Consider the following 19,407-nt stretch of genomic DNA (forward strand, 5'->3'; position numbering starts at 1 on the left):
AGCATCTTACAATGCTGATTGATGGACAGTGACTATAATGGGTTATGTGGTGGGGACTTGATAATGGGGGAATCTAGTAACCACAGTGTTGCCCATGTGATTGTATATTAATGATACCAAAAAAAAGTTATCTTTTATTTGTCACCACTTGAAACATTTGAGTCCTGAGGTAACATACTAATTTATATCATGAATGTTCATAAAATGTGACCATATATGGGTAAAGAGATTAATGTATTTTTAACTCATTCCTCAGAGATGCAAAAAAGAAACTGAGGCTTGCTCTTTGCTCTGCGGATTCTGTTGCTTTCCCAGTGCTAACCCATTCAACAAGGAATGGCTTACCAGACCATACAGACCCAGAAGGTACGTGGTTGCCTGAAGTTTATTTTTCCTCTCTGTATAGGTTAAACCATATGAAATTGCCAGTGTTCAGCTGTATATAAACTATACAGCAGTTCAGAGTGGTTCAACTTAATACATTTGTATTAGCATCAGTTAAGGGCACTTTGATTACTGATGGCTCATGAATATGCTCTCAGATTGAGAGGCAGTACAGCTTAGTGCTGCTGAAAGGTGGTAATGCAGAATTGACATCCCAAAGACTGAGGGAGGACATATAGCTTATCTTGGCCCTTGGGAAATTCTCAACAATAACAGAATTCTTATTTTTTTGTTTAGACAATGAAATTGTATGCTTCTTAAAAGTTCAAATAGCTGAAGCAATTAATTTACAAGATAAGAACCTAATGGCTCAACTTCAAGAAACAATGCGTTGTGTGTGCCGCTTTGATAACAGGACTTGTAGGAAACTGCTGGCATCTATCGCCGAGGACTATAGGTAATATGCCCAACCTGTTTCGCTTGTAGACCTATTTTCAGGTGCAGTATTTTCTTCTTGGTCCTTATTCCAGAAGTGAATCTAAATCTAGACTTGCTACAAAGTGCTTGGCTGGATGTAGATGTCTAGGGAACACGTTTGGCTATTCAGTCTGGAAATGTAGTGGTAAATGAGCAGCTCTTACTAACAGAGAAGTGCAGTTTACTTCAGCTTTGCACAAGTTCAGCTTTAACAGAGGTGAGGCCACGATAACTAGGGTGTCAATTTCCTTTTTGTAGGGGTAAAGGAAAGACTCCTTTGGAGCAGGCAGTAGGAGTAGGCCTCGGATATGCTACGCTTTGTTGCCAGTCCTTTGCTAACAGTTAAGGTGAAAAAGTAACTGAGATGCTTAGGAAAGGAAGAGGCTTTGAGGCATAGGGAACAGGTGTCCTAATGATTGTTACAGTTAGATTATAAGCAAATAATTGATGGTATGTTTAATGATCTAGTGGTATATTAACTGTGCTTTGTTGTTATTTTAGTCTTCTGGGGCAATCAATTTCCTGTTAAAGTATGAGATCCTACAACATAGACACCATGCTCCAATGTAAAATAGGCCAGTGATGCAAAGGGACTTAGGAACATTTTGTGAGTTAGGTAGCCAAGTGTTCAACCCAGTAGCTGATACTCTTCACAAGCATAAAGAATTACTCTGTTTCTTGAGCTGATAGCATAGTCTTTGTGATAGTTGTCTGCAGCCTGTCATGCTAATTTGCAGTATCAAAGTTTATGAAGTACTTTAACAAAATAAATTAAAAATATTTTAAAATATATCTCCTTTTAGGAAAAGGGCCCCCTATATTGCATATCTCACCCGTTGTCGACAAGGACTGCAGACCACACAGGCTCACCTGGAAAGGCTACTCCAAAGGGTTTTGCGGGACAAAGAGGTAGCCAATAGATACTTTACCACCGTCTGTGTGAGACTGCTGCTTGAGAGCAAAGAAAAGAAGATCAGGGAATTCATTCAAGGTGACTAAAGACCTTTAGATTGAGCATGTCTTAAGCCACTGGAGAGATTTGGAAATTTTTGTTTTGCTAGTTTGTTTGAGTACCTACCATGTCAAAGGCAGTTCCTTAAATTCCTGGTTATTTTATGGATTCTTAATAATTAAACCTTGATGTCATACCAATACATTTCATTTTTATCCTGGATGAAAATCTGCAGTTTATACAAAATATGGAAAATTGGTAAAGTTTTGGATCTGCACAATTTTTCCCATTTTTTACAACAAAGTATATCATTTTTATAACACATCCCGTGCTGTTAAACTTTTACATATTCTTACCTTTCTCTTGATTTTAATGATTTGGCTGTATATTCTCCTAAAATAAACATCCAGACATTTTTGGTTTTAAGAGCATGGTATCTGCAAAACTAGTGATCTGCAAAAAATGATATAATTTCCTTTTTTAAATTATTCAGATAGTGTATAAAAAATTATTATTTTTGCATTGGAGACTTTCAGAAACTCACAGCAGCTGATGACAAAACTGCTCAGGTAGAAGATTTTCTGCAGTTCCTTTATGGTGCAATGGCCCAGGACGTCATATGGCAAAATGCGAGTGAAGAGCAGCTCCAGGATGCTCAACTTGCCATTGAACGTAGTGTGATGAATCGGATTTTCAAGCTTGCTTTCTACCCTAATCAGGATGGGGACATACTTCGTGACCAGTGAGTTCTTCTGTGTTTCATGTGCCTGTGTTAGACTATGTAGGGATGCATCAGCTAGCCCCATGTTTTAGATACTCTATACAGGAGACTGAGTATCTGATAGTAAAGGAAATGCATACAACCATTTCTCACCCATCAGACTTACAAGATCAAAAAGAATGATAATATCCATTTTCAGGGATGTGGGGAATCAAGCTGCTGGAGGGCATATCAGTTGGCATAGCCTTTTCAGAAGGCACTGCTGTTTACTCTGCCTTAGCTCTTCTTCCCTTCGTCCTTGTTTTCCTATTCTCACATATCCTTTAGATTTTGACTCTAGAATCACTTCTCAGGGAGACCTTTCCTGGCATTTCTGACTAGGTTAAATCCCCCGCCAGGGCTCTCACAGGCCTGTGTGCCTTCCACTAGCACTTGACACAGTTTCAGGTTACATTTGTTAGAGTCATGATTTCTCAGCCTAGCACTACTGACATTTGGGGTCAGGTAATTGTTTGATGTGGGAGGCTGTTGTGTGTGTCATAGGACAGTTAGCAGTACACATTAGATGCCAGTAGTACCCCAGGAGTTGTGAGAACCAACATGTCTCCAGACATTACTAAATGCCCTTGGGGGGCAAATCACCCCCTCCTCTTGATCAGTGGTTTGTGTGATCATCTGATGAATGCTTCCCTCCACCCCCACTGGATTTTCCTCCATGAGCACGAGAACAGGATGCTTTTCTTTTATTCACCCATCTATCACAGCATCGTATTGACTTCTAATACAGGCTCATTATTTATTAGGGATGAAAAGTTATATATTTGAATATTTAAAAAATTCCTGGAATTGTATGGTATGTGAACTACATCTCAGTAAAGCTTTTTTAAAAAAGTGATCCTAAAAAAATAATCCTGAAAAAAAAAATCTCAAATGGTAGCAGTGGTTATTTTTGGGCATTGAGACAATGGGTGATTTAGCATTTTTAGTTTTCCTCTTTTTCATTTTCTTGAGCACTGCCTTACAGCCCTTTCTGCCCTGTGCATGAGCCCTGTGCACCCCAGGGATTACTGTGGCTTCCTGTGTCAGCAGCTCTAAGGAGTCCATGTAATAGGACCCCAGGGGGAGTCCTTAGCAGTTTATATGAGATTGTTTTCAGGGTTGTTTTAAGGTAGTACATGTACATTTGAGAGAATCCACTTCCTGTGAGTGGACTAGGATGATTCCAACCTGCCTCTTATTTGTGCGTACCTTCAGAAGCTTTTAGACCACTCCGAGTTTCTTTACTTAATTTGCCAAGTGACCTTTTTTCTCTCCAGAGCACCAGTTTTTGGCTTCCGGAATGGGGTCATTCAAACTGTATTTACTGCAAAGAGCATCTTTGAAGCAAATTGTTCCTGCCCTGTCCTCCATGACATTTCTGCAGGTTTTAAGAGTGGAGAGTTATCACTGTTCTAGAAAGACACCAAAACCAGGATTTGTCCCCTGCTCCTAACCCCTCTGGTGGCCTTGGGAAAAACCTTCACATTTTTAAGACTAATTATTTTCATCTGAAATGAGAGGTTAAGTGTTCACAGAGTCCTTTTTCCATGTAAGCATGTGTGGTCTTTGGTTTCTGGCTTTTGATCCCACTACTTCCTCTCAGTCTATTCCTAATTAGTGTGTCCAAGTAGCTTCTGGGCTGAGGGCTCCTCGCCTTTCTCCTGTGGGATGCAGTCCTAGCCCGGAGAGAAGGACTTCCTCCCCCTGCATCCTCAGCATTTCTAAGCAGATCCTAGATAGGAGACATTTTTGACAAGACAGAATACTTATAGCAAAGAGACAGTCTCATCTGTAATTGTAATCTAAATCTAGAAATAAGTAAAAAACTTAAAAAAAAAATCTATTACAACTATTTGTGTTCCTGATTTTCTGAAATGTATATTTACCTGTGTGTTTTTGGGGGTTTTCAGGGTTCTTCATGAACATATTCAGAGACTGTCTAAAGTAGTGACTGCAAATCACAGAGCTCTCCAGATACCAGAGGTAATACAAGCTTATATAGCATGGGTGGTATTACTTAAAAACTGCTCAGTATACTATATGCATGTTGTAATTTTCAAGGAAACAGGATATAATAAATTATGCAGCACCTTTTGCACTAGATGTGATTCATTCTAACTGTAAAGTTCTCAAGGGTCCTTCCAAGGATTAAAATTCTCTGGCATGGAAAGGGACCTCAGGAGTGGAGAGAAGGAAGAGCCAGCACTGCAGAGCCCTGCCCTGCCTGAAGCCACTCAGCATGCAGGCAAGGCCACTCGTCCGCAGCCGTGCTCGGCCTGGGGCAGCAACACTCTCTATTGATGCTTTTATAGTCATGTTTCTGCAGAAACACTCCATTTGAAGCACTTCAAAGCATACAACAGCTTCTGTTCTAGGAGGGGGAATTTAACCTGAATGTGTTCTCAAAATTACCTTTTAGTTATTGATACTAGCATTTTTACCTATCATGCAACTCTTACAAAATAATAGGAAAATTTCAGGTATTTGAGCTTTCTGGTTGTTATATTAAAATCCCCACTAATGAAGTATTAATAAGCATAAAATTTTTCATTGTCCTTGATTTTTTTGAAACTGTTATGTCTGTAACTGCTGCAACAAAGGTACATATTAAGTTTTTTCCTTTTAAAAGTAGCTTGTTTGTGCTTTTAGAATCAGCTTCTGTGTGTGTTGTAGATGGGTTTCATTCTAGCTAGTTAAGAAAGATAATTATTTGAAATTTTATGAATTTGGGGTTCCAGGTTGTCATATGTTCTTTCCTCTGCTAATGGATATCTGGGTTGCCTTATTGTAAAATGCAAAGCAAATTATTTAAAAGTTGAAAAGCTAACCTTCAGTCTTAAGTGGAAGGGGAGGGAACCACAATCTGGTTTAACTGAAGACAGGAAAAGGTAACAACTCCACCCTTCTGCCTCCTGACGTGGAGGTTGCTGTGGTAGCTACCTGTAGCATAGCCCTAAGATTCAAGGTCTGTCTGTCTGTGGTTTCACTTAGGTTTATCTTCGGGAGGCACCATGGCCATCTGCACAGTCAGAAATCAGGACTATAAGTGCTTACAAGACACCCCGGGACAAAGTGCAGTGCATCCTGAGAATGTGCTCCACGATCATGAACTTACTGAGCCTGGCCAATGAGGATTCTGTCCCAGGAGCAGATGACTTTGTCCCCGTTTTGGTATTTGTGTTGATAAAGGTGGGCCCCTCATTACTGCTAGTGAAAAGAGTGTATTTGACATTCTGAGCAGGGTGGTGTAGGGCCTCATGTGATGACACAGAGCTTGGCTCTTTCCCAAGCTCCAGTTCTGTGTTATCCAGAGAGAAAAGGTCTTGACCATGTCAAGTTTTGTCCAACCCAGGAGCTAGGGTTTTCAGGAGAAAGAATGGAGGACCGGGTCCTAGCTGAACATTTTCAGCATTTAAAGCAGTGCTTGAGGTTCTTGGGGCTCAGTTATGGCTACTGAGGGAGGGAGGGGGCAGTGCTCTCTGTGCTCTGCTTGTGCCATCTCCTTGCACATTGGATGCCTCGCTGTAGTTGGCACATCAGCTACCAAGTTCGCTAAACATCTCTCTCCTCTTACAGCCTCTTATTTTGTAATTGTGCCGTATTGTTTTAGAAACTACTGACATCTCTTGTCCTTTTTTGACTTTAAAGTTTCATCATTTAAATGGTTTATTTTGAACATTTCTGGGGTACCATGCAGTGTAGGTGCCCAGAGCCACCAAGTGACTGTGTCACTCATGTGTCCAGTTCAGCTCAGCCCATCTGATGTCTAAAGTATATTTGACATATATCTTACTAATTTTTAATGTTTGCAGTATTTCTCCAACCTGAACTCTTAGCTCAGAGTCAGAAAATACCAGATCGGTGTATGATCAGCCTTCATAACTCCTTCTGATGGCCTTGTTCTCTTCTCTCTTCCACACGTGCTGTGTCTAGTTCTGCACTGAGCCAGTTTGACCTTCTTTTAAGGAATAGCTCTTTGCTTGTCCTCCTAACCAGTTAATGCACCTGTGTCCTTTCTATCCACATGTAGAGGATGAAAAAGCAGATGTTATATTTTACCTCTTGCAACAGAGGGCATATTATCTCTTTTAGTTTTGTCTTTCTCAGCTGATTCTACCCAGACTTACTAACCTAGACTTAAAACTCAGTTTGCCTCCAGCATTTATTCCCTTATCTAACATTCTAGAATATGGGAGGGATGGTGGGTAAGTCCACTAGGATAGTTCAGCTTCCTTAAGGAACAGCAAGGTTAAGTGACTTGCAAGGATTGAAAGCTCTGGACAGCTCAGCTAGGATTGGAACTGGAGTCACCTCCCCTCTATGCTGTTGCTACTCATCGTAGCTAGGGTTTATAAATTTCTTCCGAGGAGAATTTGGCTATTGTTTTCAAAAGGACTGGTATCTGTTTCTCAGAAAAACATTCAATTTTTGCAAACTATTCATCTGAGTGATTGACTCTTTCTTTTTCACTTCTCCAGGCAAATCCACCCTGTTTGCTGTCCACTGTTCAGTATATCAGTAGTTTTTATGCCAGCTGTCTTTCTGGAGAGGAGTCCTATTGGTGGATGCAGTTCACAGCAGCAGTGGAATTCATTAAAACTATTGATGACCGAAAGTGACTACAGCCAAGGCCCACCAAGGCAGCAGACTGTTAGGCGGGCAAACCGATCCCTTAGAGAATGTACCAGCTGCTTTGAAGGCTGAAGATTGTTTTTGTATAATATTGTACAGTATTCAGACATTTTAAATAGATCTTTACTAAACAGGTTAATGGGCTAACAAGCAGGTTCTCTTTTCTTTGGGCTCTTTTCCTGTCTGAGTTGCGTATTTTGTTATTTTCTTGTCCCAAGTAGAGAATAATACTGCAAAAAGGGACCACATTTTCAGGTATTTTGAAATATTGGGAAAAAAAAATATCTCCTAGAAAATTCCCAGATCTCCATTCATGGGTATCCATTCTTTTGTTTTATTTCAGAAAAAGAGTGTACACCTCTTTCAAGATGCTCTCTGATCTCATATGCATCCAATGGAAGGAAAATACCAGTTGCACTGAGGGTGATTATAATAGTGGTGACATTAGTGGCATTATCTATAAATACAGTCACCTAAATTGAAAAGCTAAGAAGGAAATGTAAATATATATTTATATTTGATGTAATATGGACATCTTCAGATTCTAATAAACAAGGAATATTGGCAGTAGTAGGTTTGATGTATCCTCTTGTGAAATGGGTTCCTTGACAAAATTTAAGCTAAGCTTAAAAGCAAAAAGCAAATACACAGAAATGTTTATTAAGGTGTAATACAGTTCACTGAACTTTCTAGGTGTGGAGTTTGATGCACAGGGCTACCTTTGATGAAAGGTATAAAAATCACTTGGACATTTCTTACCTTGGATGTCTCTGAGCCTGCTGTAGACTCCTGATCCATACATGCTGTACAAAGGAACAGGAGCTATGTAGTACATTATTGTGGTACTTCTCATCTGAAATACTAGTAAGTACAGTGTAGAAACCCCAAACAGAACTCCTTACAGACTTCTAATTGTAATATATTTTTGATGATTATTCACATTGAATGCACAGACCAGGAATTCAGTGAATATCATTTTTTTAAAAAACTAATTTGTATTGTCTAGTGACACAAGTTTTACTAGTGATAAGCTATTTTAATCAATCATACTATTCTTATGGGAAAAAATCTATTTTGTCAGGTTTCTGTGCCTTTATTTCCCTCTTCTGAAAAAAATTACATGCTACGGTATTTTTATTTGATTGTATATTGATAACTAACTAATCAGGAGCGGGTTTTGGTTCTGTGAAATTGAGCAAGGAGGTTCACCAAAGCTTCAAGCACATGTGTTGTACTTAGGGTATCACCAGCTGGTTTCACTTTGTATGTTTCCTAAACACATTTAGCTGCTTTTATAACAAACTCAGTCCCACAGTTTGAGCCCCTTGTTGCTGGCAGCATTTCCAGGCATTTTTAAGGGAACTGAGACCAACAGCCTTAAGCAGATGAATACAGAGGCTGTCTCCTCCCTCCCTCCAAGATCCTTTTGTGTAACTGTGACTAAAGAAGCTGGATTTTCATTATGCCTCCACCTCTTCTCATTCATTTATTTTATAATACCAAAATAAGTTGCAGAGGAGTGTGGGATGTGGTTTCTGCCTTTTAGGGAGAGATCAAAATTAAACTAGTACCACAAAATGTCCTTTTGAATGTTAGGTCAAGAAATCTGTGTACAGACATGTGCTTCATGGGCTGTAACTGTCAAATTTGCCTAGGTATTAGAAGTCAGATCCCATCATAAATACTTAACAAAACAAACTGCCTAATGTGATTTCTAAGACCCTCTAGAGGGAGTCCATTTACTTCACATTTGATTCAATAAATGTTAAGTCAATGGAAGACTTGGAGTAGTTGAAATTCATTGTTAAGGGACTTAACTCATAAGTCAGTGAGATTTTTTTCCTCCACAATGGTTGCTAATTGATTGCATGTTATTACTATGGAAATAAATACGACGATGTGGACATGGCACAGGGCTTGTTTCTGTGAGGCTGAGGTGACAAGTTGAGTGTAGGGCTTACTGGAGGCAGGCGACAGAGCTCTGCAGCACTTGAGCTGGTGGTGAGGGTAGAAGCCCAGAGTCACTGTATCTCTGAGTCAGAGGCAGGCATTTGGGTCTTGACTCAGGTGCTGGCAAAGAAGCACAGCCCAGCTGTTTAAGGGGCAGCTAAGTTTCCCTCAGGAAATCCTGTCAGGAGCAAGGACAAACCAGCATTAACCATTACTGGTCTGATTCCAGGAGAGGATTCATTGTAGTGTTGTTTCTGAATCTGCAAGGCAGGTGGGGGTGGGGGTGAGATAGGGAGGAATTTGATTTTGCTCTTTCAAGAATGAGGAATAGTTGTTCTAATGTTTCACTATACTTCTTTCCAGTACCTATTCTATGTGAAAGATTACTGCAAAAGTGTAAAATCACCCATAGGAAACATTCAGTAGCCACCAGTTATTACATGGAACTTACAAGGATAATGAATGTTAAATGGAGAGGTGGTGACTCAGTTTATTGAAATGTTACAGAATTAACTCCTCTAATGAAAAATCAGTTTGTATTTCATATTAATATTCTGCTGTGGCAGAGAGTTCAGTAATAGAAATATAGATTGAAGATTGTTTTTTCTTTTGAAGTTTTTAAAAAAGTTTTTCCTTGTGAATTATTTTTTTAAAAACCTGGCAAACATTTTGTTTTCTTTCTCCATGTTCAAAACTCAGCCAGTTACTGCTTTCTTCTTTTTTTTATTTTAAAAAAAACCTGCTTACAAAAGCCTTTTTATACAGATATAAAATCACTGTTGTAAGAGAATTAGGCTTTACGAGGGATTGAAAATGTGGTGCATGGTTTTCCTTTTCCTATTGTGTCCTGAAAGCCTTTGTTTAGTTTATTTCACCATACATGTTCCTGAGGTAAATAAGAAAACAAAAATCTGGCCCAAAAATAGGCTGTGTTCTTGCCATAAGAATCTGTAACTGACTGCCCATGCCAGCCCGGCGCCACTTTTCTGTTGCCTGTCGTGGGAATTCCAGTTTGGGCCAAGATCATCTAGGTGTTTTAAATGGGTGCAGTTTTAAAATACTACTTTCTCTGATGTGATTGGGTATGAAAAGGGAAAGTAGGACCACACTTGCTCTGAATTATTAGTGGATTGTGTAGAACTGATGGAAATGTGGAGTTAGCATTCTTCATTTCTGTGTACTAGACATTCTCTTCCTGCCTCTCCATTTTCTTAAAGGAAAAATCTGTATTTGCTCTCCTTTTATTTATTTTAAGTCTAGTAAATTTATTCTGTATGTAATAACAAAATATGTGGGGTGTGGGGTCAAATAATCTTGAAGGTCAAAGAATTTTTAGTAAAGTCGATTAACAGTGACAAGACATTTGAGATATTTTTGAATGCCAAAATGCTTCAGAACTTTGCCAGATTAATAATTCTTAATGTAGTTTAGAATATAGGTTACCCAAGAAGTAGGATGACCTGGATAACTTTATTACTCTTGAGAACGTTTGGAGAATGGAAAGTATAGTTTGCTTCAGTGTTGAGGTTGGTGTGGTTGAGCTGTGGTGTCACCATGGAGTTGCTGTGTCCAATCTGCCTGTCCTCAGAATAGGGTAAGTCCAAGAGAGGTGACATCTTCTACACTTGGTTAATGGCAGATAGTGTGGGCAGGGGCCACATGCCTTAAGAATTCACCTCTGCTGAGTTGATACTCTCATCTACCGTATTCTTGTGCTTCAACTGTATTTAAAACCTTTGTACTGCCTCTCCTCTTGAAACTGACAAAACCTTGTATGAGCCTCAGTTAATGAGCTTGCACAATCTTGTATGTGTATAGGCAACCCATCCTGTCTCCTAATGTGATTGCTAGTGTATATCATTCTGAAAAACTTATTAAAAAGGGAGAGCAGTTGAATTCACTGGGTTTTATGTTTACATCATCTATTTTGTATTCAGAAGAATTTCTGGAAATTTCTTTGACTTCTCAAATATTACTAATGTTCTCCATAAATTTACACTTGTCTTTTTCATCTGAACATCTAAGGATATTTGTTAAGTGTGGTACGGGAAGGAATTATAATGATCCAGCAGTTACTAATGAGATTGTGAACAATTACTATTTTAACACCGTCCCTATCTGACTCCTGTATTTGGTAGCTGTTCATCAGCCTTAGTTCTGAGAGCAGAAGTCCTCATCGGGGTATTCACTGAAGCTTTTATCAGTCTTTTCGGCTGAGGGGAGTCCCTATTAGACAAGGAGCCCTTGTCACGGAGGCAAGCTCACTCTGCTGGCTTCCCTCACTGGTGGAAAGGTGCTTTCCCTATATTGATTCACTTCATTTAGAAAGTTCTTAGAGAGTTCTACATTTAAAAATTTGATTAGGGCTTAGTGTTCACTCAGTCTGCTTGGTATTAAAATTAATGTTACAACTAGCCTAGAACTGAAAGTGAAGTTCAATTTTTCTTGACAACTTGGAATTACGTGTGTTCTTGGGCTCCGGTTTTATTTGTACCCAGTTAACCCCTTCTCCAAATAAGTGGCTCTGTAGCTTTTCCCAGAGGATGCTGAGCTTGTGACATTGTTTAGCTAGGCCTCCCTGCAGTGCTGCCTGTAAAATGTGTCATGATCCTGAAAAGTGAGATCAGGTCAGAAGCTCTTCTTGGTTGTAAATGTGTTCTCTACCTAGAGATTTAAGTATTCATTGAAGAGTTTTTGCTTCAGTTATTTCGTTCCAGAAGAATCCTTTTCCATCTTTGGGTACCAAAATGCAGTACATAGACTTAAAAAAAAAAACTGACCAGAAAAGCTGGCAGGTCTCTTGTTGTGGGGATCCAGAAAACATCTTCCACATTCTGTGCTAAAATGGAAATATCTCTCATTTCAAACCATTGAACCTGTTATAAATGATGAACACAAAAACCATGGTAGTCTTAACTTCTGTTAACTAAGAATTCAGCACATTGCTGGCCAAAAACATTAAATTTTGCGTTCCTGTGAAAAGAGTATACAATGTGATTTTTTAAAAATAGGACATTTTCACTCCCACTTTCCTTAGCCCTCCTAATTTGTATGTTTGACAAAAGTTTTGTAACCAGGGCTGTTAGCTGCTGATGTTTCTTATCATTAATTAATTACTGGTTAATTCAGTCAAGTGACCTGTTCTGACTCAGTTTTCTCAAATGAATTCTAATCTCTGGGAATGGGGCCCATTCTTAGGTGCCTTAGAGAGTTCTACTATACACTACTGTTTTCCAAATTTCCCTGTTGAGAATCACCTGGTACTCATGTTGGTAAATCAGAATCCATGAAGGACAGAACCAAGAATAAGTCCTTGACTGATTCCTGGCTCTAGGCTCGAGCATCAGGAAAAGACCAATTGTAAGAAAAGAAATAGAAACCATGTTTCAGAGATTTGTATTACAGGTACTTCCTCAGTTTGTAAGACATGAGTCAAATGCTAGCAGCTTTTTTCTCAAGAGAGCTCTGCATTGTGTGCTTACTTGGACAAATGGGCCAGGACTTTGTAATGAGACAGGTTGAAGGAAAAACCCAGTCATGATGTTTTCTCTAGCCACTAATGAGAGGTGGCAATTGGGAAAGTGAAGCTCATCATGGGTGATAATCATTCAAAAGACAATATGACCAGGCCTCAGAGATGTGGTATATATATGTATGTGAAAAAGGGGTGTTGAATTTATATGGAAGGGGAAGTAAAGTGGTGAACACGGATAAAAATAATACAAGGTAACTACAGCAAGTGTGGTGATAATGTATTTCTGCATGAGCAAATGTAAGAGAAGGCATGGAATGGACGATTCTTCTTTGTCCATTGTTTGGTACAGTTTCATTTCCAAATCATAGTCCTTATAGTTTCTAAGGACAGGAATTCAAACATTCTTTTATATTAAAAAAAAGCCCTCCAGGTGACTTACTCAATTCAGGGAAGTTTGAGAAGCACTGTGAGCGCCTCCATTTCACAAAGTATGAACCAATGAGCCACGTGCATCATCCATCTGAGGACAATCATAAACTGCAGACTCATGATCTCACCCCATAGCTATTGAATCAGAATTTCTGGGCAGGACCTGGGAATCTGCATGCCTGGCAAACTCTCCATTTGACTATGATCCTTACTAAAATTTGCCATCCACCATGGAAATCATATCTCCACCTCCCTCAAGGTAACAGGTATGGGTGAGGAAGGTCCTTTTAAAGGATAAGAAATCTTGCCCAACAGCCAGACCAATTTGTCCTTTAAGGATAGCTCTTCTTATTTGCTTAAATTCAAGTATTTTTATTTAGTCATAATCTATGTAAAAAGCTGTCTCCCTCCCAAACTTCAACTTGCTGAACATCCTCAGAGGATTTCAGTGTTCAGATTTCTGTATGAAAACCTTGTCTAATCTTCCTCACTGTTTTAGCTTTTAAAATGGCTGTTTGATTTCTGCTGTTTTGTTCTCATTCATAACCCATGTCCCATGTAAAATAACGGCATTCATTCCAGCAGCCCCTGGCTTCTGACTTAACTTTTGCTCCCAAAGACCAGCCTGGCCTGCCCCTGCTAAATGTGAGAGAACCTTCGCTTTCATCTCCTATTTCTGGTCCCCTCAGTCCATTTGTGAATTCCAGCTCCTGGATTTATTTACCTCCATCTCCTCACTTCTTGATTACTTGCAACCCTGCTTTCCTTCTCTTGTGGCTGAGAGGGACGGGAGAGGCCACGTGTGCTGCAGCTTAGGGGTAGCTGGCTTAGAGCCAGCCTGGTGGAGAGACGGGGGAGGTGCATGCGTAGAAAATGATGATAGGAAGGGAGGATGGTAAGCTCCTACCAGCATTTCCACAGCAAAGCTGGACCACTCTAATGTGCCTGAAGAGTTTTTTTTTTACCCTCCCTGGATCATTCTTGCCACTTGCTGCAAAGTTATGGGCTTCAAGTGGGGTATGTTGTAGTGCCAGGTCCTGGAGCCTGAAGATGGTTCTAATCTTAGCTCTGCCACTAACCAGTCCTAAGGCAAGTGACAACTTTGAAGGCTTTTCCTGTGTTGGGCTATATTACCTCAGTTGATCCCTTCCAGTCTCTGGTTTTGTCATATGTTACAATATATAAACTCTTGAAATATTTCTGCTCTTTTACCATTTAACCAAGGGATGTAGCTAAAGTGAAGTGACTTAGGCAGTTGCCAGAAGTACCATGTTGTTTCGGACCCCTCATAGAAGAGAATGCCCACTGAGCTGGCTCAAAGGGGAACTTGAGACTCTGGCCAGTGAACACAAATTTGGTCACCAAGCTTCTTTCTAACCTGGTTTAATGAACTTGAACCAGGACTGAAACGTTATGGGTGGTGAGAGGCCAGGAAGTCCTGGAGAAGCATTACCCTCCACCATCAGCCAGCAGAGCCGTCGCTGTAAGAGGGACAGCATTGACGGTGCCTCTAGACATGTCAGGATCAGGTGCATACCTATAAGCATAGAAATCACTTGAGGAACCATTTTTAATTGAAAGGCTCTGTTGTGAATTTAAGTTTTATTGTGCTGTGGTCATGAATAATAACTCCGGTGAAACAATTTCTGAAATTTCCCTTTATTCCCACCTGGGTCTGGACACCCAATCCTCCAGTGCCTGCCGGTCCTGTCTCTTGTATTCTTCCCTGCCCCCAATCCGGGGGTCATCCAGTCTCCACTGTCTCCTGAATGTGCCTCCACCGCCACGGCCGGTTTTCTCCACTAGCCTCACAGCTGCCCTCTGATGGGTTTCCATGACGCCTTCTAGCTCTTTCTCCCAAGTGCCCTTTGTATTGGGTTCGACCAGGTTTCTCTTCTGCCTAAAATCTCTCTTCTATTTTGGTTCCAACCTACTTTTCAGGCTTAAGCTCTCTGCCCCTTCTCCTTCCTCTCCAGCTCCACCTGGCCCCTTAAAACTCACTGTACCCCCAAGTGTCAGGCTCTGTGTCCCTGTAGGCCTTTGCCCTGGGGGTCTGGGCACGCCCTAACCTCTCCTTCAGCCTCAGCCGGCCCCTCCCGGAGACGAGCAGTCTCCCTGGGGTCCGAGCTCTCCATGGGGACTGAGACCCCGACGGGCAGGGGTCCCCAAATACCTGCAGATGGGAGTGGATGAGAGAGCAGACAGTAGTTACACGGGGCGGGGATTCCGCATTTTCTACCCCAGTACGGCCCCTGTACGACTGGCTCTTCCTCCCCACCTCTCGTCTCCCCGGAATTCGCCGCACCCGAGCCCTTGGGCTCCCGTCCCGGGCAGAGGACGCGGAGCCTCTCCTCTGCAGCTCGGGTCCGGCCGCCCACTCCCTACACCGCGGGGCCGAAGAGGCCAGGGCTGGGGGACCGGTGGGGAGCCTCGTGCTCCCCACGTGCCAGCACCACCGAGCCAAGTCCCAGGTGCAAGGTTCCGGCCGGGTCTACAGGCCCTGGAGGGACAGGCTCGGGGCCCAGGACCCGGGGCTCTCCAGCTCCAGCCGGTCCTCGGGTCTGGAGACACCAGGGCACTTGGCCCAGCATGCGCGCCCTGTTCGGTCGCGGGGTCCCCGCACTCCAGGCCGCGGGCTGCCCGGGGCCGCTGCAGCCCCGGTGGCGCCAGACCAGGGTCCTGTTCTTCCGCCCTTCTAGGCCCATCCAGATCCAGGCGCCAGGGGGCTCGATTCAGTAGGATCGGTGCGGGCCCGGCTGGGCCACGTGGGACTGAACAACTAGAAAGATGGGGCCTGGGGCCGCCCCGAGGGGCAGAGAGTATGCCACAGTGTCGCCTCTCCGGCATCTGCTCCCCACCCCTCCCTCGCGGGGCAGGGACGGACGATGTCGGGGACGCACAGGGCGCCTGCGCGGCTGCAGCCCTGAGCACGCCGAGGTTGCACCACCCTCTCCACCCGTCGTTTCCCGGGCACTGTTTGATTCTCCTCTATTAAGTAGCGATTATTATCCATATTTATATGTGAATTTAGGTGGGGTCTGCAAACCAGAGTTCTCTGAAGGCACCGGTGCCATGTTCTGCAGTAACTCCTGGGATTTGATCCCACCCAGCACGCCTGCCTCTGCAGGCCCCTCGTCTGCTGATTCCCAGAGGTGGGGCGGTGTGAGGACTGCGGCTGGATTTGCCACTCTGATTGGCAAGTTTTCTCTCAGATCCCTGCTTTGCTGAACCGTGGGTGACATCTTGTGGCCAAGGCCAGGTAAAATCATTGGCTGTAAAGGCTGCCGAATGAAGTTCCCTCTCCCGCCTCCCTGGAGGAGGGGCCAGGTTGGCCAGGGGAGCGGGTAGGCTCCGGACGGAGGAAGCCTCAAGCAGCCTCTGCTTCATTGGGCCTTTCACTGAATTCTTTATCAGGACAGTTCTAGATGGACCCTAGAACTAGTCCATGGCTCTTGCCCTAGAGACACAAATGCACCTGCTTCCAACTTACCCACCCTGTGTTGTGGCAAATAATAACCACTATTCCTGATATATAAAACTTTTCTGCTGCAACCCAATGGCAAGGTTATTACTGCCATGTCACAGATGAAGCAACAGCTCTGAGTCACATAGCCAGTAAATAGCCAAGTCAGGACTTGAGCCCAGCTCTGACAGGCTCCAAGGCCAGACAAGCTCATGGGACACAGTCCAGAACTGTGGGAACCATCCCTGGGGCCCCATTCTCCAGGGAGACACTACCTAGAATGTATGTATTGTTAATCACAATAATGCCTTGAATTCTGGGACCATTTTTATGAGCCAGGCACAGAGTTGAGTGCCTTATGCACATTACCTCCCAGAACCCTCACCTATGAGCAGGGTAGTATTATGAGTCCCATTTTACAGATGAGGAAGCTGAGGCTCATGGAGGTGAAGTGGCTTATCCAAAGCCACACAGAAAATCCATGACAGAGCCAGGATCGGATTCAGGTTTAGATGATTCCCCATGTCCTTATTCTTAGCTACTGAGGGATCCTATCTGCCCCTCTGCAAAATACCAGCCCCACAGGATTGGGGGGGGATCACGTGAGGTGGGGGCAGACGGGGCTTTGCACATTGTAGAGGATGGTGTCTGTGATGGTTCATTATTATTCTGATCCTGGTGTGCACTTCCTCTCCAGAGCAGGGCTGGACACTCGGGGCATCCGCAGCGCCCAGCATGGAGCTTGTCACCTAGCAGGCATCAGCAAATCAGACTGAATTAGAATCTCTGGAGCAGGGAAAGCCCATGTCCCCGACACAGCCCAGGTCAACTTCCTAGGGTCAAGGCCGCAGCAAGGACAGACAGGCAGTCTCCACCTCCTGATTTGCCTCGTTCAGAAGGAGTGACCTTTATCTCATTTGTTGTAATGGGATGGCCACCTGGACTTCCATGCGGGGCCTGGGGGGAGAGGACCTGTTGGGGATCCCTCACAGACCCCGGAGAAAGCTACAGGGCAGATGGAATATAAATGTGTCTGTGAGTGCAGAGGAACAGACGAGAGAAAGCAAGCCTCCAGGTGACTGGGTGGAAAGGACCCACTGGGCAGCCGCCTCCTCTCTGCTCACAGATTGAGCCCGTGATGAAGATGAATGGAAACCCCTTCGCTGGAAAATGTGGAGGCAATCAAGACGGCTACCTGTGCTGAGGAACCCTCCCACCAGCTCTGAGCAGGGAAATGTTAGGATTTGGAATTTTAGCAGCAGCCACATGGTTAGCACAGAAACCAGGCAAAACTCGTGATAAGCAGCCCCAATTACAGGATAAATGATTCAGGACGCCCGTTAGTTTGGCAGGAATTACTGGACTCATAGAGCGGCTGCAGGCGGGTAGCAGGCAGCCCCTGTAAACACACAACAGCTTGCGCAAAAGAAAGGCAGTCCAGACTGGTGAGGGCCCCTAGCCTCAGACCGCTCAGTGAGGTGGTGTTAATGACCAGAAGCCTTTCATGCTAGCAGCCGTGGAATTTTTAAAGGCTGGTTGGTTGGGAAGATGGGAGATGGTTTTGTGGGTTATCTGGCCTTTGCTGATGAAAACAAACTGAATTAGTAGCTCCCAAATACCACGCAGGGAGGCAGGACTGATGAGAACACTGTGTCTTCATCTTTCCAGGCTGAAAAATCCCAATTTTTCTCAATATGTCCACTGCAGAACAGTATGTGATTCGGTCACATGCACGGTGGACCAAGAAGAAAGGTTTGCTGAGCGAATTAATATTGTCGATGAGATTGCAGGGGGCATGTTTAACTCACTTCAGGTGCTCTAGAAGCATTCACACAATGGATAAGCTAATTACAAATCATGCCTATTTATTCATTAAACAGGGCCTGGGGGAAATTCAAAGAGGCAACACTGTCTTAACTTCATTCAATTTGCTGTCTGTGATTAAGCAGAACACAGCTGCTGCAAGACTCCAGAAATGTTGTCAAATACTGCCTTTTTCCTGGTTCAGACCTCTACTCTGGGGGCCATTTCTACCCTCAAGTGGGATCTTGTTGTCCTTCAGCCCTTTAGATGCTCATTGGCTACTTGTGACTTTGGGCAAGTCCCTTCCCAGCCCATTTGTCAGTTTTCTCATCTGTACAGTGGGTTCACGACCCTCTGGCTGTTGGGATTCCTGAGAGGAGTAGGGAGGTGTCAGCTGTTCGGTGGCTGTTCCAGAGCTTGACAGGCAGCTGTGTGGTGAAAGTTCCTTCCCTGTCCTGGGACACACATAGACTGCTTGCCTATTGCTGGACTGAACTGGCCTGATGTCTCCTATCGGTGACCAGGTGTCCCTCTAGGATAGGGTGACCAACTCTCTCAGTTTGTCCTGCTCTGAGGGGTTTCCTGGGATGTGGGATTTTCAGAACTAAAACCGGGACAGTTCCTGGCAAAGCCGGATAGCTAGTCACTTTGCTGTCAGAGCTGCAAGAAACTTTCCACATCCAAGTGCCCTAAAATATGCAAAAACTAGAGCTAACTTTACTGTCAATTCTTACAAACATCTGGAGGTCCAAGCATTGTTTATCATCATCAGTCAATTATAAGAACTAAACAGCCAACATTTGCTTAGCATTTTCTGATTCACAAAGTGCTTTTAATGTATGGATGGGTGTTTTGGGACTTCCTGCCCCTTCCCTCAGCACTAGAACTGATGTGGGAAATAGGAGCTCAGTGGCTGTGTCCCCTGTGAGGCCGGAGATCTGGCAGCTCCTTGGATTCTGTGACCCACAGCTCAGGGCCCTGTTCTGTCCCTCTCTCCTGCCTTTGTGGGAGGCTTCTGTATCTTAGAAGGGGTCTTTAGCCAGGAAGTAAAATATCAGCCTGAAACATACGAAATTACCATT

General features: G+C 43.3%; 1 protein-coding gene across 5 annotated transcripts in view; it reads left to right on the forward strand.

The window, feature by feature from the left end:
* The window catches only part of GAPVD1 (GTPase activating protein and VPS9 domains 1), a 76,890-nt gene extending 65,830 nt beyond the window's left edge, over positions 1–11,060 (forward strand). For all 5 annotated transcript variants that reach the window (XM_036913944.2, XM_036913947.2, XM_036913948.2 and 2 more), the window contains 7 exons: positions 257–366; positions 682–841; positions 1,665–1,852; positions 2,342–2,555; positions 4,484–4,556; positions 5,565–5,762; positions 7,052–11,060. In XM_036913944.2, the coding sequence (XP_036769839.2) occupies positions 257–366; positions 682–841; positions 1,665–1,852; positions 2,342–2,555; positions 4,484–4,556; positions 5,565–5,762; positions 7,052–7,192 (1,084 nt within the window). In that variant the 3' untranslated portion in view covers positions 7,193–11,060. The remainder of the gene's footprint in view (positions 1–256; positions 367–681; positions 842–1,664; positions 1,853–2,341; positions 2,556–4,483; positions 4,557–5,564; positions 5,763–7,051) is intronic.
* The last annotated feature ends 8,347 nt before the right edge of the window (positions 11,061–19,407 follow it).

The sequence above is a fragment of the Manis pentadactyla genome, chromosome 3 (genome assembly GCF_030020395.1).
Source record: "Manis pentadactyla isolate mManPen7 chromosome 3, mManPen7.hap1, whole genome shotgun sequence".
NCBI lineage: Eukaryota > Metazoa > Chordata > Mammalia > Pholidota > Manidae > Manis > Manis pentadactyla.